This window comes from Halteromyces radiatus (genome assembly GCF_025201355.1).
Source record: "Halteromyces radiatus strain CBS 162.75 chromosome Unknown BX664scaffold_5, whole genome shotgun sequence".
NCBI lineage: Eukaryota > Fungi > Mucoromycota > Mucoromycetes > Mucorales > Cunninghamellaceae > Halteromyces > Halteromyces radiatus.
The window spans coordinates 305,059-323,827 of record NW_026251691.1 but is presented as its reverse complement, the minus strand read 5'-3'; the positions used below and the strand labels follow the sequence as shown (position 1 = coordinate 323,827).

The 18,769-nt window shown below is 34.1% G+C and overlaps 8 protein-coding genes across 8 annotated transcripts; 7 read left to right on the top strand and 1 right to left on the bottom strand.

Moving 5' to 3' along the window:
* Positions 1-158: 158 nt before the first annotated feature.
* Positions 159-1,084, top strand: BX664DRAFT_334919 (50S ribosomal protein L36e; the record flags this gene model as incomplete). Its single annotated transcript, XM_051545797.1, has 3 exons — positions 159-260; positions 612-746; positions 896-1,084. The coding sequence occupies 3 exons, from the start codon at positions 162-164 to the stop codon at positions 968-970; spliced, it is 309 nt and encodes a 102-aa protein (XP_051398763.1). The 3' UTR covers positions 971-1,084.
* Positions 1,085-1,293: 209 nt separating this feature from the next.
* Positions 1,294-2,828, top strand: BX664DRAFT_334916 (Vta1 like-domain-containing protein). The gene is made up of 5 exons (XM_051545796.1): positions 1,294-1,431; positions 1,557-1,651; positions 1,734-1,864; positions 1,925-2,000; positions 2,074-2,828. Exons 1-5 carry the CDS (start codon positions 1,341-1,343, stop codon positions 2,776-2,778), a joined length of 1,098 nt encoding a protein of 365 aa, XP_051398762.1. The 5' UTR covers positions 1,294-1,340; the 3' UTR covers positions 2,779-2,828.
* Positions 2,829-3,030: 202 nt separating this feature from the next.
* BX664DRAFT_334913 (PCI domain-containing protein) lies at positions 3,031-5,436 on the bottom strand. Its single transcript, XM_051545795.1, has 11 exons — positions 5,339-5,436; positions 5,189-5,267; positions 5,042-5,120; positions 4,902-4,962; positions 4,565-4,813; positions 4,235-4,469; positions 3,971-4,127; positions 3,804-3,895; positions 3,616-3,749; positions 3,420-3,532; positions 3,031-3,347 (listed from the first exon to the last, which is right to left on the bottom strand). Exons 1-11 carry the CDS (start codon positions 5,375-5,377, stop codon positions 3,257-3,259), a joined length of 1,329 nt encoding a protein of 442 aa, XP_051398761.1. The 5' UTR covers positions 5,378-5,436; the 3' UTR covers positions 3,031-3,256.
* A 97-nt stretch (positions 5,437-5,533) lies between these two features.
* BX664DRAFT_334910 (raptor N-terminal caspase like domain-containing protein) lies at positions 5,534-10,574 on the top strand. Its single transcript, XM_051545794.1, has 10 exons — positions 5,534-5,606; positions 5,704-6,005; positions 6,088-6,118; positions 6,213-8,914; positions 8,987-9,213; positions 9,280-9,404; positions 9,480-9,697; positions 9,772-10,112; positions 10,208-10,376; positions 10,457-10,574. The coding sequence occupies exons 2-10, from the start codon at positions 5,730-5,732 to the stop codon at positions 10,472-10,474; spliced, it is 4,107 nt and encodes a 1,368-aa protein (XP_051398760.1). The 5' UTR covers positions 5,534-5,606; positions 5,704-5,729; the 3' UTR covers positions 10,475-10,574.
* Positions 10,575-10,825: 251 nt separating this feature from the next.
* Positions 10,826-12,905, top strand: BX664DRAFT_334907 (major facilitator superfamily domain-containing protein). Its single transcript, XM_051545793.1, has 5 exons — positions 10,826-11,071; positions 11,138-11,402; positions 11,487-12,310; positions 12,386-12,524; positions 12,579-12,905. Exons 1-5 carry the CDS (start codon positions 10,916-10,918, stop codon positions 12,833-12,835), a joined length of 1,641 nt encoding a protein of 546 aa, XP_051398759.1. The 5' UTR covers positions 10,826-10,915; the 3' UTR covers positions 12,836-12,905.
* Positions 12,906-13,601: 696 nt separating this feature from the next.
* Positions 13,602-13,861, top strand: BX664DRAFT_243659 (uncharacterized protein; the record flags this gene model as incomplete). Its single annotated transcript, XM_051540239.1, has 2 exons — positions 13,602-13,702; positions 13,795-13,861. Coding segments are annotated over 2 exons (168 nt in total), but the record flags the coding sequence as incomplete, so codon positions are not given.
* Positions 13,862-14,384: 523 nt separating this feature from the next.
* On the top strand, positions 14,385-15,992 carry BX664DRAFT_150519 (uncharacterized protein). The gene is made up of 2 exons (XM_051539893.1): positions 14,385-14,759; positions 14,844-15,992. Exons 1-2 carry the CDS (start codon positions 14,583-14,585, stop codon positions 15,900-15,902), a joined length of 1,236 nt encoding a protein of 411 aa, XP_051398757.1. The 5' UTR covers positions 14,385-14,582; the 3' UTR covers positions 15,903-15,992.
* Positions 15,993-16,152: 160 nt separating this feature from the next.
* BX664DRAFT_298475 (WD40-repeat-containing domain protein) lies at positions 16,153-17,923 on the top strand. Its single transcript, XM_051542275.1, has 3 exons — positions 16,153-16,415; positions 16,491-16,983; positions 17,082-17,923. Exons 1-3 carry the CDS (start codon positions 16,157-16,159, stop codon positions 17,884-17,886), a joined length of 1,557 nt encoding a protein of 518 aa, XP_051398756.1. The 5' UTR covers positions 16,153-16,156; the 3' UTR covers positions 17,887-17,923.
* The last annotated feature ends 846 nt before the right edge of the window (positions 17,924-18,769 follow it).

The following is an 18,769-nucleotide window of genomic DNA, read 5'->3' as shown; positions in this document are numbered from 1 at the left end:
GTACTATTCGTTCAAAGTGAAACGGAGTATGAAATGCATAAGTTTTGTTGACCGGGTACGGGTCGGACGGAATAGGAAATGAGAGGATGGGGGTGAATATGATCTCGTCTTTGGAGATAATTTTTAGGTTTCCTTCCTTCCTGATTCTATCATAACCACAAATGGCTCCTCAACAGAAGTCCGGTATCGCCGTTGGTCTCAACAAGGGCCACATCACCACTCGTCGTGAATTGAAGCAAAAGCCTTCCAACCGCAAGGGCGTACGTATCAAATCAAAAGAGAAAAAAAAATGGATGGATGGATGGATGGATGGATGGATAGGATGGATATGACGAAATGGAATCAATACATCAACTTTCTCCCAACATCATCAATTAGAAAATACATTTTTTTTTAAACTTATCTCTGATCATATGAATGTGATGAGGAAAGCGAAAAAGATGGATGGATGAATGGATGGATGGATGGATAGATTGGATTGTGGAAAAAAAAAATGAAAATAGGAAACGGGGGAACCATTCCATCAACTGGATCAACTTTTGGAAAATGATTATTGATCTATTTCTTTTTTTTTTATATATATTTTTATATATTTTACATATGCATTATAGGCTGCCTCCAAGCGTGCTACTTTTGTTCGCAACATTGTCCGTGAAGTTGCCGGTTTCGCTCCTTACGAACGTCGTGTCATGGAATTGATCAAGAACTCCAAGGATAAGCGTGCCAAGAAGCTCACCAAGAAGAGAGTAAGTTTCAAATTAATATATATATATATTATATACATACAATATTGTCGACCTCCTTTGTTATTGCAGTGATAATAGAAACGACGCTGATATAAAAAAAAATGACATGATACACTGATACAATTATTTTTTTTTTCTTTTTCTGATAGCTCGGTACCTTCCTCCGCTCCAAGAAGAAGATCGATGAATTGACCAACGTTATTGCTTTGTCCCGCCGATCTTAAGCGATATGCTGTCATCCTTAATTTTCTTTTTTAGTGGTGTCATCATTGACCTTATCTGTTTGTCTGGTTCTTAGTTTAATACTATATGTGAATAAAAGAATTTTATACACTTTATCTTTTTTTTTTTTTTTTTGTTATTGTTGTTGTTTTGTTTGTTATGATTGGATTTATTGATTTGTTGCGAATCCATTTGTTTTGGAAGGGTTGATGATAAAATAATAGAGACCTTTATGCAAATCTGTCTTGAGAGAGAGAGGTGTGGTTTACCTGTACTCACTGGCAAAACCCCGAAGGATCAGACCTTTTTTTTTTTTTTTTCCTTTCTTTTCCTCTTTCTTTCTTCACTTTGAGTATACATTTTGAATAGAAAATGGAAATACCCGAAGAACTTAAATACTTGGCGCCTTATATTCAACGTGGACAAGAACTCGATAATAGGGAACCGATAGTGGCATACTACGGTAAAAAAAAAAAAAACATCAGAAAACTCATCAGGAACACGTGTGTATTTCGACATCATGATTCTTATCTATTTTTCCCTTTTTTTTTTTCTTCTTCTTTTTTTTCTTTTTCTTCTTATATATAGCTTACTATTATGCTGTCAAATTAGCTATTAGTCGAGGACCAAGTAATAAAACTACCAATGCATACCTTTCACAATTATTGGATTCCTTGGAAGTGGTAGGGTTATCCTTTTATGTGTCATATGTCTTGTGATTAAATTTTGAAACTAACTAACATTATTGTTTATACATGGTGATAGAAAAAACAAGCTCTAGGGTCAGATAATGAAGCTATCAAAGATGATTTGGTTGGTTACGCTCATGTTGAAAACTTCGCTCTCAAGGTATTCTTGAATGCTGATAATGAAGATCGAGCTGGACGCGCAACAAAGTAAGTGTTAACTTCTGTTTTAAAAAACACTTATCTCTGATTGTATACTTTTATCAATAGGAAAACTGCCAAGACTTTCTTGGCCGCATCTGTATTTCTGGAAATATTGAAGACATTCGGTGATCTTGATACTGAGGTAGCGACAAAACAGTTATCGTATGATATGCTTGACTTAAAATATTTATATTATGATAAAACTTCGTATTTAGGTTGAAGGTAAAATCAAATATGCAAAATGGAAGGCTGCCGATATTATCAAAGCTTTACGTGAAGGACGTGTCCCTGCTCCTGGCGCTCCTGGTGAACAAGAAAATGAATCAAACGATGTAGTGATGACTGAACCCACAATGACAAGAATAAGCGATGCAGATGTAAATGAATCACAACAAGCAACTTCACCACAACCAGCGTGCGTTCCTCCTTCAATTTCTGATTTCCCTAGTCCTCCTTCGAATTATACAGCTCCTTTACCATCTTCTTCTCCATATCAAGGCGATTCCAGTGGTATCCTTCAGCCCTCTCCAACATCACCATCCAGTACTACTGCATCAACGACTCATCATCACCACCCTCAACCACCTCCTTCTTCTGATGTTACCGCAAAGGCACCTTCTCCTAGCCAATCCTTTAGTGCTACCCAATCTTCGACTCATACACAGCATCTGGAACCAGCTCCTCAGCCCAAGACAATCTTGACACCATCATCATCTATTCCTCAACCAGCAAATATATCAACTGTTACCCCATCTGCAACAACAACGACGGTTGGAAATACGGAAATTGCTTCTGCGCAAAAGCACGCTAAATGGGCCATCAGTGCTTTGAACTATGAAGATATCAACACAGCTCGATTACAATTATTGAATGCATTAAATGATCTTGGTTATAATTCGCAGAACAACTTTGGATATTGAGATGATTGATTTTTGTGTATTACTTACCCTTTTCTTATGTTAGTTTTAGTCTTTTTTTTTTTTTTTTTTTTTTTTTTTTTTTTTTTTTTTTAGTTTGTCTAGTATATCGGTATTATCATTAGCATTGTTATAAAAATAAAGTTTTTTTTATCTTTTTCTTTTTTAAATGATGATTATTGTATTTTGATATGTATTGTAGATAATGGAATGTGAATAAAAGTCTTTACTTTGTTGATATCAGATAGAAAAAGCGTTTATTTTGACGTGTTAAAAAAAAAAAGAGACCATTAGAAGTTGCATGGACATCCGGAGAAAACATTGACTAATATGACATTTCTACGTTGTACAATAATTAGCCAATATAGCAACATAAGATTGTTTATTAGCAAATAAAAACCATAGATTGGGGAACGAGGGATATATGTATGTATGTAAGTAAGTATGTATGAGGTTGCTATACAGTAAGAATGGTATTTGACTATGTAGCTTTTCCAATAACTGTCCTACAGAGGTTTGTGACATTCGTAGACCAAGTATCTAAAACTTCGTACTTGCGAGCATCCGTTGATCTATTCAAAATAAATAAATAAATAATCAGTTTGATTCATCTCCCTTGTCTCTCTTTCTTCATATCAGCTCACCGTTGATCCAATTCTAATCGATTAGTGACTTGATCTATTTTTCCTTTCACTTTGCCATCCAGAATCAATCCAACCAAGAGTTCTTCAACCTCTTCACTAGATATATTCAATTGCTACATATTCGATTCGAGAGAAAAGGTAAAGAATATCAATTCATATAATCATATTTACCATCTTTCAATCTCCAGTTACTTACCTTTGCAATAAAACTGATTTCTACTCTAGTATAAGGTTTGATAAGCTTGATTAGGACTTGTGTTCGGATATTCTTGAGAACATCATCAATATACGTCCTGATGAACGGATCATCATAGATGTAAGAACGGTTCGCTAGAATAGAAGAGGATGAGTAACAGCATGACACTTATATATATATATATGTACCTTTCAGAATCTTTTCAAATTCGCCAATTTCCTTTCTTTGGTAAGCCATCACTAGACTAGTCATAGCAGCAATTTGTTTGTCATTCTTGTATCTACAAATCAAACAAAAAAAAAAAAACATATAAATACTTATTTATATTCTCTGATCAATCAATACATTCACTTACGGTTTCGTTTCTTGAGAATCAAATGGATTGATTTGTGATTCTGTCAGCATATTGGCCAATACAAGATATTTAAGCACCTGAATACGTTGTGGACTACCGGCTTCATCATAATTCTTGAAAGATTCAAAAAAGTCAGTCTGAGCTTTGTCCCAATGTTCTATAATATGATTTTTTTTTCAATAATATAAGTATAAATGGTGAATCATATAAATAGACATTTCATTGTTGTACTTGATGATGATTGTGTATTTTTTTTTAACTTACTTTCTGTCATATGCATTTTTCCTCCACATTCCCTAATAACACCCATGATTCTAGGATGAGGTATAGCTGATCGTACATGAAGACATTGTTGATACAATTCCTTTAATTTCTTAGTGTTTTTAGTTGCTGTATGCATTTGAATTTCGAGAGCAAGAATTTCTAATAAATGAGTTCCCTTTCTCTGATCGTCTGTCCCATCATCCTTTTGACATGCTGTACGTAATTGGCGAAGAATCTAGATAATATATATATAAAAGTATTGATGAATAAATAAAATCATTTTCTAAAAATTTCAACAGACAATATAATGAATGATAGTTATAATCCTACCTTGCTTAGTCGTCCATATTCCTTTCGATCTAGCCATAGTTTTGCTAACTTCAAATTTGTCTTGACCCATAATCGTTCATTTTTCATTTCCACAAGAGATTCCAAAGTAATTTCATAGAATGTTTCCATAAATGACAAGTTGTCTGCTGTTGATGCATAATCAAGAATGTTGTTGATAGATTTTTCACTATAATTTCGCGTTACCGCCGATTTCATATATGTAAGAAGTTGCTTATAGTATGAAAGTGTCTATTAAAAAAAAAAGGGTAAACTATTTATGCATGTTTCTTTTTTCCCATCATCATGCAAACCCCCGCGTTTTTTTTTAAATACATACATCTTCGTACTTGTTGAGTTGAAACGATATCTTAGCCATTTGCTTTAACGCTTTGAATCCCCTTTAATCCATTGGATAGTATATAAGTTTGACATTGTAAAATAGTTAATCGTGTTTCAAATCAAGATATTGGTTCTTACCATTCGCCTTTTTCTTCCTCAGTATCCACTACAAGTTGGAAATCATTAATAGCACCTTCAGGGTCATCTTCCTTTTTGGCTACAAGAAAAGAAAAAAAATAGAGTTTCAATCTATTCATAATATATGATAATGAAAATAACTATTACCTTTGGCATTGTAATATTTATTTTCTAGTCCAACGTCAGGTTCTTCATCCTCGTCGTCTTCATAATCAAAGTCGTAGTCCTAAGCCAAAGAAAGAAAAAAAAAGTAAACTTTCATTAAAAAACATAAGTCTTGTACTTATAGAATACTACCTGTTCATCATCTTCGAGCATAAAGTCATCGTCACTCATATTAGTAAAATGGAGGTAAATACGAAAGAAAGGTTAAAAGAAAAAAAGGAAAGTCAAAAAAAAAAGTACGAACCAAGCTCAACGGAGAATGAAATTGTGCGATGTATGTCACGCAGATTTTTAGAAGAAAAAACCTCTTATTTCCCTTTCTATCTTTTTTTTTTTTCCTTTCTTTCTTTATATTCCCAATTCTTCAAAATAATCTAAAGTGTATTCAAGATATCATTCAGTATGTAATACCTTAGAAAAAAAAACAAATAAACAAATAAATAAATGGATATGTACATATAAAAAGGTGACATCTAATCTCTCTCTACTTTTTAAAGTTAGTTTTTTTCTATCCCATTGGACCATGCCTATAGCAACACCAGTGATAGCATCTGATACCAACGAGGATGCAAGAAGCACTAGTAGCACTCTTGTTAATGGTGAAATAAATAATAGAAATGAACCAGATACAACAACTTCTGACGAACAACCACAAGATAACAACAATTCTACAATACGTCATGGTTTTGATCAAGAAATATTTGAAGAAGATATTATTCGGTTTTTATATTATTCTGAAAAACGACATGATACCAATGCAAAACCTCACCCTATTGGTCGTAATACTTTACTTGACTGGGTAAGTTAAAAAAAAAAAAAAAGGAAAAATGTTAGTATATACAAAACTTATATGTCATTATTCATAATAATAATAATAATAGCGATTACGTGAAAGAATCAAAACTGTCTCGGGTAATGAAAACAAAATAGGGGTTAAGAATGAAAAAAAAAAATAACAATAACATATATGTAACCATCGTTATATTTTTTTTTTCAATTTTTTAAGGTTTACTTGTGATATGTCTGAACATTGGTACGGATCCTCCTGATATTGTTAAAACGAATCCATGTGCAAAATTAGAATGTTGGATTGATCCTTTTCTTGTTATACCTCAAAAGTCTTTGGAAACTATTGGAAAAAATCTACATACTCAATATGAAAATATCAATAGTCGTACTCGATTTAAACTCTCATTGGATCCATCTGTGGAAGAAACAAAAAAGTTATGTTGTCAAACTCGAAGAAATGCCAAAGAAGAACGTATTTTATTCCATTACAATGGACATGGTGTACCAAAACCTACTTCAAGTGGTGAAATATGGGTTTTCAATCGAAACTATACTCAATACATACCTGTTTCCTTATTTGATTTACAATCTTGGCTTGGTTCTCCTGTTATTTATGTTTGGGATTGCTCCTCTGCTGGGAATATTGTGAACGCTTTCAATCGATTTGCTGAACAACGAGATAATGAAGCATTACGTGCATCACAACAACATCAAGGAACATTATCATCATCGTGGAGGGATAGTATTCAACTAGCTGCTTGTGGACCAACTGAAACTTTACCTATGAGTCCTGATTTACCTGCCGATGTATTTACTTCTTGTTTGACGACTCCTATTGAAATGTCTTTACGATGGGTCATCATGCGAAATCCTTTACTAACAACAAACATTACTATGGACATGGTATTACGATTACCTGGTTGCGCAAAAGAACGAAGAACACCACTTGGCGAATTGAATTGGATATTTACTGCTGTTACTGATACCATTGCTTGGTGTGTTTTACAAGGTCAACCTGAACTTTTCAAACGACTTTTTCGACAAGATCTTATGGTAGCCTCTATGTTTAGAAATTTTTTACTGGCAGAACGAATCATGCGATCTTATCAATGCACTCCCATGTCGACTCCAAAATTACCTGATACACATGATCACCCAATGTGGCAAGCCTGGGACCTAGCTGTGGACATGTGTCTTTTCCAATTACCTGCTCTCCTTGCTGCCGAAAATGGTGGAACTCCTTATCAATATCAACCAAGTAACTTCTTCGCGGAACAACTCACAGCATTTGAAGTTTGGCTCTCTGAAGGTGCAGTGAATCCAAAGATACCCGAACAACTTCCTATCGTTTTACAAGTGCTTCTCAGTCAAGTTCATCGTCTTCGAGCATTGATTTTACTTAGTCGCTTCTTGGATTTGGGACCGTGGGCTGTCAATGCAGCTTTATCTGTTGGTATCTTCCCTTATGTACTCAAACTTTTGCAAAGTCCTGCGGCAGAATTGAAGCCTGTACTTGTATTTATTTGGGCTCGTATTCTGGCAGTGGATCGATCTTGTCAAAATGATTTACTAAAGGATCATGGTTATGCATATTTTATCAACATTCTTACACCAAACAATGCAATGCTTAGTATTCCTCATGTATCAGAACATCGTGCTATGAGTGCTTTTATACTTTCGGTCTTTTGTACAAACTTCAAGATGGGACAACAGGCATGCTTACGGGGTAATGTCATCACAGCTTGTCTGGCACATGTCAAGGATCCAGATCCACTATTACGACAATGGGTATGTCTCTGTTTGGCTCAAGTATGGATGAACAACAGTGAAGCAAAGCAAGCAGCAATAGCGGAAAATGGACATGAAAAATTATGTGCACTTCTTAATGATAGTGTACCTGAAGTACGTGCTTCGGTGATGTATGCACTTGGTACTTTTCTTGGTGATGCCAACAAAACAGAACAAATGATGAATATTGAACACAACATAGCTATTGCATCTCTGGTGGCCATGTCGGATGGATCTCCTGTGGTACGAAAAGAATTTGTTGTTGCCTTATCTCATATTGTACATCAAGCAGGTTCTAGTAAATTTTTGGTGGCAGCCAGTCAAACAATTGATGAAGATCAACAAACTCAACGATCAATTAACAATATCAACACAGGGAATGGATTATCAACAATGAATGGAAAAATGAAATCACGACCCAACCATCGACAATTATCAACCATTTTAGCTGAATGGCGCGCGAATAAGGAATCTCATTCTGGTTCAACAAGTTACGATTCTGTTTATGCTGTGATTTGGAAGGCTTTATTGAATTTATCAGTAGATCCTCATCCCGATGTGGCGAAGGCTGCTGCCATTGTGGTCGATCATATCAATGCTATGTTATTGGATACTCCTTCAGTTGGTGAATACGTGACATCTGTGATTCGTGAATCTCTACAATACCAAGCAAGTTTGGACCCATCCATCCTGTCAAAGAGTAATTTGGACAGTAACAACAATTCACCATCTGTTTATCATTTGAACGAACCATCATCATCATCAGCAACAACAGAAGTAACAGCAGCAAGTCGACCTGCCAAATTGACACGATCAGTATCCTTTGCTTCAACACTTCGAACTATTTACAATTTTGGAAATACTTCACCCTTAAATCCTTCAGAACCATCCAATATAGATAATGACTCACCATTAGTATCAACGGCTCATCGACCCGATCCTAGATCATCCACAACAATAACATCGGCAAATACAACTACTTCCAATCATGCTAGTAACCTGAATAATGGAGCATCGAATAATAGAAATAATGAGTCAACATCATTTTCCAACAACAATGACAATGTTTTACCGGTATCATCAGAATTTTATGATTGGAGTTGTGAATATTTTACAGAACCTCAAATGCGGGTAAGTGGACCAAAAAAAAAAAAAAAGATTGATTATTTTATTTATCGAATGATATATTTTGATTTATAATAGGCTGCTGAATCGGATGAACCTGGTAGCGTAGTATATACCCAACGAAAATGGCGTCGTAGTCGTAATGAAAAGATCCTCTTAGAATCGAATTCTACCAAGGCAATGGCAGGAACCAGCCGATGGGAAGATCAGATTATCTCGGTACATAATGAAACTGAAGCAACTAAACTTTTATTTCATCAATATGAACCTCATCTTGTGGCGGCTGATGCATACAATTGTTTAGTGTAAGTGGATGAATGGAAAGAAATGAATAAGAATATTGATTTTTTTATCCTTCTTATGAATTTTAGAGTATGGGATTGGAAAACAGGTGCTCCTCTTAGTGTAATTGATAATCACAATCCCTCACAAAGTCGTATTACTGATATGAAGTTCATTAATGAAGACGACGTTGCTCTGTTATTGACTGGATCAGGTAAAAACAATCAAAATACACATATACATTTATATAGTAAGATTGATTGATTGTTTTTTTTTTTTGTCGACTTAGATGATGGTGTCATTCGATTGTACAAAAACTATGATGGGAGTGAACAAGAAGAAGCGATTTTGGTTAGTTCATGGCGTGCACTGAAGGATATGGAAAAGAGCAATTCTAGGCAAAGTGGACTTGTTTGTGAATGGCATCAAGGAAGAGGAGCTCTTTTTACAGGAGGTGATGCACGTGTGATTAAGGTTTGGGATGCTCATCAAGAAATGTCAGTCATGGTAAAGTTTGTTGGAATTCCTTGTCAATGTTCTATTCATTTATTTATTTTTATATTTTTTTTTTTTTCAATTAGGATATTGCTACTCAATCTGATGGATGTGTAACAAGTATTACTAGTGATCAAACCAGTGGTAATATCTTGATAGCTGGATTTGGTGATGGGCTGATCGGAGTATACGATCGACGTTTGAAGAATTCTTCTTCTATGGTACAACGATGGGATGAACACAATGCTTGGGTGACTGGTGTCCATTTACAGCGTGATGGAAATAGGGAATTAGTATCTGGTGGATTTGGAGGTGATATCAAGATTTGGGATATTCGACAAACGCATTCTATTCGAACCATTGAAGCTCATACTCATGCAGACATGACTTCATTGGCAGTGCATGACCATAGTCAAGTTATAGTTAGGTAATATTAAAAAAGGAAACTGCGTAACACAATCAAACAAAGGATCTATGAAAAGTTTCTCACCTTTTTTTTTTTTTTTTCTTTTCACACTCTAGTGCGGGTGATGATCAAGTTATCAAGTTTTGGAATGTAGATGGAACTAGATTATCAACTCTACGACCTTCAACAGGATTTTTAGGACAAAAGAGTTCTTTTACTCGTGCATTAACTTTCCATCCAAATCTAATGGTTGTGGCTGCCAGTAGTGATGATGGTTACATTACGGTAATATATATACATATTATATTTTGATACATATCAGTACGTGACATTGTTTGAACTAATATTGACCTTTTTTTTTTTAGTTATATGGTACTCAATAAAATATTTTATTCATCCTTTCACTGTATTTTTTTTTCCCCATTTATAGTGCTTATTATTATTATTATTATTATTATTATTATTATTATTATTATTATTATTGTAGTAGTTAGTTTATAGAATAGTTTGTTTTATTTCAAGGGGATTCGTTTTATATATCACCTTTATATCAATTTAATGGCGTTTTACTATCTAAAATAAAACGAATTATTATATTTATCGCATAAAGTGAAATGCAGTACAATGATGTCAATTCTTGAAACAAACCCGTGTTTGGTAACTTTTTTTTTTCCTCATGTTAGGGATCGTCGTTTTAAAAATGAAAGAACACTGATTTTTTCTTCTCTTCCTTTCTTTCTTCTTTTCTTTCCAATTTCTTTATTCATTTTTTTTGGTTTTATCTTTAGTTCTATTTTCTTCTTCTTGATATCTTTATTGTCTTTATGGGAACAACCTATGTTCTCCCCAAGTTACTCTATGTTAGCTTGTACATGCTTTATGGATCGGCCATCGGGTACATTGCCATCTTTTACGATGAAGAATTGAATATGACGTCTCAAGAAATAGGATTATTATTGGCCACACCGTACTTTGTTCAGGTATATATATAAAGGATTATTTATTTATTTTGATATTTACAATAAATTCTTATAATTTCTATATAGATCATCTCATCCCCGCTTTGGACAATGATAGCTGACAAACATCCTCATTTTCAAGGTCGATTGATGTCCCTTCTTACTTTTCTTGGTGGCTCCAGTGTATTGGCTCTTTTATTTCTAGCAGATCTTGTAAAGACTCTTGCTGGACCGATCGTTTTTTGGCTCGCAATGTGTCTTGCTTTGGCCTTCTCCTTCTTTGGGTCTCCATTAGTGGCATTGGTGGATAGTTCTGTATTGAAGATATTAGGGGATCAAAAGGTTTTATATGGTAAGTTATACACTATATGTGGGATGATACTCTTAACACATTCTTTTTTTTTTTTTTTGATTACATATATAATGTACAAAACAGGCAATCAACGATTATGGGGATCTATATCCAATGGTGTATGCTTGTTTGCAGTGGGCATTATGGTTAGCAGTGTTGGTATTCGATCATCTTTCTATCTCTTTGCAGCTGGTATGGCATTATTGATCTTATTCTGTTCAATGACCAAATTCGATGATTATGATGCCCTTTTGGAGGAACAACAGACATTACTCAGTAAATCCGAAGCACGAGGGAATTATGCATACAGTCCATTACAAGAACAACGTACTTCAAGTGACATATTGGATGATGATCGACAATCAAGGCGATCTTCCATTGTTACGACCCATACAACTTCTGCACCACCTTTCTTCCAACAACAACCAGTAGATCAGTCTAGTATTTGGCGTCGAGATAGCATTGCAAGTCATGCAAATACATTGTTATTGGATGAAGACGATAATAGAAGATATCATCAACTTTTACAAACCATTACAACAACAACTACATATGCCGCCATGGGTGCACAACAAGAAGCAAGTCAAATAATGTCGAATTTAGATCAAGATGAATATCCCTCGGTTGGTCTTGTGCTTTCCCACATCCCTACTGTTGAAACCTCTTTGGCAGCATTCGCTTTGGTGGGTCAACAAGATAATCTTCCCTTGGAAAAATCTACATTGAAATCACTTCGTGTACAAACCTTTATGATGATGGTACTTCTCTTTGGATTAGGTTATTCTATGATTAGTCAATTCTTATTCTTGATTTATCGTAATGATATTGGTATGAATCCTTCTTTGATGGGTTTGACTGGTCCATTGGCTGGGGTGGCAGAAGTCATGACTTTTTGGTTATCAAAAAAGGTACACACATCCAATGCATCTTTTTTTTTTCTATGCTTTGTATACTTATACTATTATTATTATTATTATGTATAGCTCTTTGATAGATTTAGTGTTACCACTCTGACTACAATGGCTCATCTATTTTTCGTAATTAGAAATATGATCTTTATGATGTTGAAATCAAATGATACTTTATCTATCACTTTAGCCTTGGGATTACAAATAGTCAATGGTAAATTTTATTTATATCTACATAAAATTCATTAACTTTCTCTTAAATCTATAGGTTTCTGTTATGCAATGATGTGGTCAACTGCCGTGGCTGAAGTGGATACATTCTTTCCTGAAGATCAACGTGGTTTAGCACAAGGGATTCTTGGTGTACTCTTTTCTGGTCTTGGATATGGTTTGGGTAGCGTACTTAGTGGATTTGTATATGATCAATATGGATATCGGTATTTACTTGGTGTCTCAGCTTCTATCACCTTGTTTGGACTCGCTGTGTTTTATATTGGTAAATGGCAACCTCGTGGTAACCCATAAATTAGATAGAGTTCTTTTTTTTTTTTTTGGAATAAAAACTTCTGAACCTCGTTATTTTATCATCTTGTCATCTTTTTTTTTTTTTTTTTTTTTTTTTTTTTTTTTTGCCACTCCTGTCTTTGGGGTATCTCTGGGGTATATAAATTACGTATTTTCTGGGACAGTGTGTTATATTCTCAGGGGAAAGGAATCTCGAAGAACATCAACCTATTTATTTATATATAGAAACAACATATGTTTTGATCGATAATAAATAGAGACAAGTGAGCACACATGTGTCCAGAAATAGGGATCGACCAAGGTTAATGTTCACTAAAACCTTATTTTTATCAGCTTTTCAAATAAAACCTAGTTTCTTCCATGCATAATGAGATGATGGCGGAGTCATATCTTTTCAGAAGAACATGATCCCTAAAAAAAAAAAAGTGATGTCTAAATCTATCTCATACATATTCCCCCTTATAAGGTATCGATTTGTACTAGAATGGAATTTACCATTTTCAAATCAAAATAACATGACACGTACATACCAACTTCCGTATATAACTCACTCTTTCTTTTTTTTTTTCAATTCGCTCACTTCGAAAAAAAAAAAAAGAGAACAAAGACAATGGGGTTTCGAACTCAGAATGCTTATATATAAAAAGTCAAATCTCTTTCTTCACTTTTTATCATTATCACAAGTATGAAGACCTCTACTTTACCTCCAATTGGTCAAACACATATCTTTTTAGCTGCTACTCTGATTACCAAAGGAAAAATGGAACGACATTGTTGTTCCATATGTCATCGACGGTTCAATCGTCCCAGTGCTCTTCAAACTCATATTTATACACATACTGGAGAAAAGCCATTTAAATGTAATGTGTAAGTATGATGAAATATTTTCTAAGCGCTTATTCATAATGATTCTTTTTTTTTTTTTTTTTTTTTAAAAAAAAATATATATATATATATAGGATTGGATGTGGTCGTCGATTTTCAGTGGTGAGTAATCTTCGAAGACATTCTAGAGTTCATGATCGAGCTGAGAATTTGCATCGAACACGATTATCATCTGATGAAAGAAATTTGTATGTCCAAAAGTTGATTGAAAGAACTAGTCAACCAATCAACATAGCACCTCAACAACCATCATCATCATCAACATCGCCCGTATCCAACTGTCATCAACAATCACGTACCTCTCCATCCTCTCGACTATCTGTTCAATGGCTTACAAACCAAGATATCTCTTCTTCCTTACCCCATACACCTTGCAATAGTCCTAGTCCATAAATGATTTTTTTTTACTATTTGACAACAATATTTCTCTACCCAATATTTATATAGTTATGACCTATGGATTAGTCTCTTTGATTTTTTTTTTTGATTTCTTTGTCAACCAAATTTTATATGAATATATGCCTTATTATTATGTCTTATGTATATGTTTCTTGTTTCAAAATTAAAAAGCTACGGGCGGAGTCCAAACCAGACCCTCTTCCTTTCTGCTTCATATAGTTTTATTTTTACCGTGTTGTTGAATCTTTTCTTATCTCTTCCTTCTATTTTTTATTTTTTTTATTTTTATTTTAAAAGCAATATGAATGTGGGGACTGATTTTATTCATGGCTTTCAAACAATGACTTCTACTCCACGACAATTCCCTGATATTCAACTTAAGGACATCAAGGTATATATGATAACAGTTTATTTATTGCTAATTATTATTATTTTCTTTTAACAAAAGGGCAATAAATTGGATATGAAACAATTGGCAAAGGATTATCGACTTATTCTTCTTACATTCAAAAACTCATCTTGTCCTGTATGTCCTCAACTTTTACATATTTTGAACTTATATGGTGTAGACCCTCATAGTACTACTTATCAAGATCCTTTTACATTGGAAGAATGGGAAATTGATGAAGCAACAAAGAAGGTAAAAAAATGTAGTCAACATAGAATACAGGTGTATTCATCTCATACTTATCTTTTTTTTTTTTTTTAAAAAAAAAAAATAAAGTTCTTTCGAATATTATTACGCCAGGATGCCTACTTTGTTATACTCTGCCCAGGTCCTTCTAATGAAGTTGCTCATATTCAGAATAAGACCAACTTTCCATATCCTTTTATTGCTGGTGATCAAGCTTTATCATTAGGCAAGGCTCTGAAAATGAATATGTCTGATCGAGACCTCTGGCCTGCTATTTTTGAAGTAACCATGGATACATTGGACGTACATTCTATCTATGTTGGACGAAGCCCAGGTCATTACTATCATCAAACATTACTCAAAATGTTAGTACGAGGACGTGGAAAATGTGAAATGAAAGGAATTGCTTCTATGCGTGATGCTTATGACACCATCGATCGATTGAAACGAAAATCAATAAAGTGTGAAAAGCAATCATTGGCAACGTGGATATTGACATTACCAACATCAAGAACAGCAAAATCACCACAATTACCAGAATCAACTTTATCATCACCCTTACCTTCACCCTTACCCAATGTATGCAGTCCCATTGGAAGTACAACTGGTACAGTGACTATTTTGACTTCACAACAAGACCAACACATATCAGACGATGTTACTACTCCTACTACTGATACCAAAGATACACCTGTTCAACAACTTCCACCTGAAATTCTTGAATTGGCATTATCATTTATTCCTGATACCCGTTCTCTTGTAGGTGTGGCTCGTGTCTCAAGGTTATACTACGTCACGGTATGTAACATTGTGGGGAAACGATTACGAATCAAGATGGATCAACTTGCATTGGCCTTACCTCAAGATGAAAATGGGAACAAGTTGGTGGATGAAACAGATGTATTTAGTAAATATGTGGATCGATGGGGTGATGATGATCAAGCTATAGGTTATCGTGAATTGGAACGAAGGGTAGCAGAATTAAGACATTTAATCGATGATATTGGAAAATGGACAAGATGTTGGTCTCCTCGAAGAAAAGCGATGAATGATAATCGAACAATGACACCAATTCTTTCAACCACTCCTCTGATGTCTCGTTTACCATTTCAAGCTCCTTTTGATGACAACTTTGGTAGTTTAGCTTAATTTATATTATTGTTTAATTTAGATGACTAGTTTAGAAAAATTGATTTGTATTTATCTCTTTGATGAAATAAAAAAAAAAAAAAACCATATCTCTCCTGTCGAATATTCATGCAAATAGATCTTCCCCACCCTTTTTTGGAAGGTTCTTTCCAAATGTCTTATTTTTGAGATACCGCTTGTGGCTTTTTGACCTTCAATTTTTTTTTCCCTTTTTCTTTTACTTTTCTTTCTATCGTTGCACTTTCTTTTTCAACATGATTTCTGCAATTCATTGGATTCGTCAAGGTGTTGCTGCTCAACACCCTGAAAAATATAATTTGGATGACAAGGAATATGATCGTATTCAAAAATTGGCTGCTGATCAACTGGAAGATGCAAGAGAAGACTTGAAAGCTGCTGAAGCTATGTCTGTCGATCAAAAAGAACCCACTACTACTACTAATGATGACGATGACTTGGCTAGATATAATTTGGACACTTATGATGAAGAAGTAGAAGCTGACAAAGATCGACGTATGTGATTCTTACATGTTTTTTTTTTTTTTAAAAAAAAGAAAAAACTTTACTAACTTGTACCTTTCTTTGTAGAGGTTGGTGTTTTCTCCAAAATCAAAAACTTGACTTATTACGATAATGACGATGAAGATCCATATGTTACCATGAAAGACGATGCCAAAGAACAACTTGAAGAACAACAAGAATTGGAGATTCTTCCTACCGACAATTTACTATTAGCCGCCAGAACCGAAGATGATATTTCTCATTTAGAAGTATATGTTTTTGAATCCAATCAAGACAACTTGTATGTACATCATGATATCATGTTACCTTCGTTTCCTTTATGTTTGGAATGGTTAGATTTCCACTGTGGCACGAAATTGGGCCAAGCTTCTAATGGCAATTATGTGGCTATTGGTACTTTTGAACCTGATATTGAAATTTGGAACTTGGATACTATCGATGTTATGTACCCTGAAACTATTCTTGGTCATACCGATAAATCAAAGAAGCGATCAAAGAAAGTCAATGCCAATTATCATGTGGATGCTATCATGGATTTATCTTGGAATAAAAATCACAAGTAAAGTTGATCACAATATATATCTTTTTTTTTTTATAAAAAAAAAATACTAACTCTTTTTATTTTTATTTTATTTTATTTTCTCTTAAAAAAAATAGAAACTTTTTACTTTCTTCTTCAGCTGATGGTACTGTGAAAATGTGGGATTTGACTACTTCGAAATGTGTTCAATCATATACCCATCATTCCGATAAGGTGCAGTCTGTTGCCTGGCATCCTACTGAAGCGACAGTATTTATGACTGGTTCTTATGACAAGACGGTATGTGTATTGGATGCTCGTTCTCCTGGTCAAGTAACTAGATGGCAATTAGATAGTGATGTGGAATCATTACGCTGGGATCCTCATCAACCTACCAATTTTTATGTCGCTTTGGAAAGTGGGTTTGTACATTATTACGACGTACGTAACAAGAATGGTGAACAAGGTGGTAAACCCTTATATATCTTACAAGCTCATGATGGTCCTGTAAGTGCCTTGGATGTGAACCCTTTGATTCCTGGATGTATCGCTACTGGTGGAACTGACAAAGCAATCAAGGTTTGGAATACGACTAACAACAAGCCTAGTATGGTGACCACTCGTAACTTTGATTTGGGAAAGATCTTTTGTACTCAATTCTGTCCTGATGCTGCCTTCCAATTGGCCATTGCTGGATCTAACGGTAAGATGCATATTTGGGATATGTCAACCAATGCTGGGGTACGACAAGCTTTCAGTCATATTCAAGGTTTAGCTGGTCCTGCTCCTGCTGTGGAAAAACAACCTATTACTATCTTGGATAGTGCTGAACATGAAAGTGATGATGATGATGATATGGAACAAGATGCTGCTGGACATGGTGACGACGATGATGATGATGATGATGAAGATGACGATGATGAAGATATGGATGAAGAATAGATCTCCTATTTTTTTTTTTTTGTTATCATTATTATTCTTATTATCATTATACTTTCTTTTTTTATATATTATTATTATTATTATTATTAGCATAGATCAAATATCATCTGTTTCTTCCTTTCATTATTATATTGTTTATCCTTTGTACCACATATTATTCATTTACTATTTTTTTTTTTTATTCACTCATTCTTTCCTTTTTTTTATTATATTATATGATTCAATTTGTATATCAAAATAAACGAACCTTGTTTAACACTATTATACATTCACTCTAACAATTGAAAATTAGGTACTACAATCATTGTCACATTCAACAAGAAGAATCTATTTTATTGACATAACTCTAAAAAAAATTAACTATATGAAATGGAATTCAGGTGTCTACATTGATCAATAAAATACTACAATATACAAATAGAGGAATGTGGTTATGTACATCCGGATTATTCTTGTTGCAAAATAAAATAAATAAAAAAAAAATAAAAAGTAGAGAGAGAGAGAGAGAGAGAGAGAAAATCCATGAATAAAGCGCATTACATTTCCTCTTAACTTAATCTGTAGGTCTTTTTTTCTTCCACATTGATTGCTTCCATATCATTGTTGAAATAAAGTGATTGCCGCAAACTAAAAGTAGTCCTATATGTGTTGTTTCATATCATTGGCTTTCTGTTATATTATAGTACCATGGTAATCTACATTGAAAAAAGAATTGTTTCAAAAATCCCGAGGAACAAAAATAAAAAAAAAAAAATGGCAAAATTTCTTGCTGGAGTTGAAAACAGGATGTTCCAGCGAGGTGGAATTTTTATTCACGCAAATAAAGAAAAATGCAAAGAACTCTTCCAATATACAACCTACGCTACTAATACTTTTCCATAAC

Excerpts from the sequence above, each read along its gene's own strand:
- BX664DRAFT_298475 (XM_051542275.1), top strand. The coding sequence starts at position 16,157 with ATGATTTCTGCAATTCATTGGATTCGTCAAGGTGTTGCTGCTCAACAC. Across the intron at positions 16,416-16,490 it reads AGAAGCTGACAAAGATCGAC|AGGTTGGTGTTTTCTCCAAA; the intron begins GTATGTGATTCT and ends CTTTCTTTGTAG. Across the intron at positions 16,984-17,081 it reads TCTTGGAATAAAAATCACAA|AAACTTTTTACTTTCTTCTT; the intron begins GTAAAGTTGATC and ends TAAAAAAAATAG.
- BX664DRAFT_334910 (XM_051545794.1), top strand. The coding sequence starts at position 5,730 with ATGCCTATAGCAACACCAGTGATAGCATCTGATACCAACGAGGATGCA. Across the intron at positions 9,214-9,279 it reads GATGCATACAATTGTTTAGT|AGTATGGGATTGGAAAACAG; the intron begins GTAAGTGGATGA and ends TATGAATTTTAG. Across the intron at positions 9,405-9,479 it reads TCTGTTATTGACTGGATCAG|ATGATGGTGTCATTCGATTG; the intron begins GTAAAAACAATC and ends TTGTCGACTTAG.
- BX664DRAFT_334907 (XM_051545793.1), top strand. The coding sequence starts at position 10,916 with ATGGGAACAACCTATGTTCTCCCCAAGTTACTCTATGTTAGCTTGTAC. Across the intron at positions 11,072-11,137 it reads CCACACCGTACTTTGTTCAG|ATCATCTCATCCCCGCTTTG; the intron begins GTATATATATAA and ends ATTTCTATATAG. Across the intron at positions 12,311-12,385 it reads CTTTTTGGTTATCAAAAAAG|CTCTTTGATAGATTTAGTGT; the intron begins GTACACACATCC and ends TATTATGTATAG.
- BX664DRAFT_334916 (XM_051545796.1), top strand. The coding sequence starts at position 1,341 with ATGGAAATACCCGAAGAACTTAAATACTTGGCGCCTTATATTCAACGT. Across the intron at positions 1,652-1,733 it reads TATTGGATTCCTTGGAAGTG|AAAAAACAAGCTCTAGGGTC; the intron begins GTAGGGTTATCC and ends ACATGGTGATAG. Across the intron at positions 2,001-2,073 it reads TCGGTGATCTTGATACTGAG|GTTGAAGGTAAAATCAAATA; the intron begins GTAGCGACAAAA and ends CTTCGTATTTAG.
- BX664DRAFT_334913 (XM_051545795.1), bottom strand. The coding sequence starts at position 5,377 with ATGAGTGACGATGACTTTATGCTCGAAGATGATGAACAG. Across the intron at positions 4,963-5,041 it reads GAGGAAGAAAAAGGCGAATG|GGGATTCAAAGCGTTAAAGC; the intron begins GTAAGAACCAAT and ends AATGGATTAAAG. Across the intron at positions 4,814-4,901 it reads AACTCAACAAGTACGAAGAT|ACACTTTCATACTATAAGCA; the intron begins GTATGTATTTAA and ends TTTTTTTAATAG.
- BX664DRAFT_150519 (XM_051539893.1), top strand. The coding sequence starts at position 14,583 with ATGAAACAATTGGCAAAGGATTATCGACTTATTCTTCTTACATTCAAA. Across the intron at positions 14,760-14,843 it reads TTGATGAAGCAACAAAGAAG|TTCTTTCGAATATTATTACG; the intron begins GTAAAAAAATGT and ends AAAAAAATAAAG.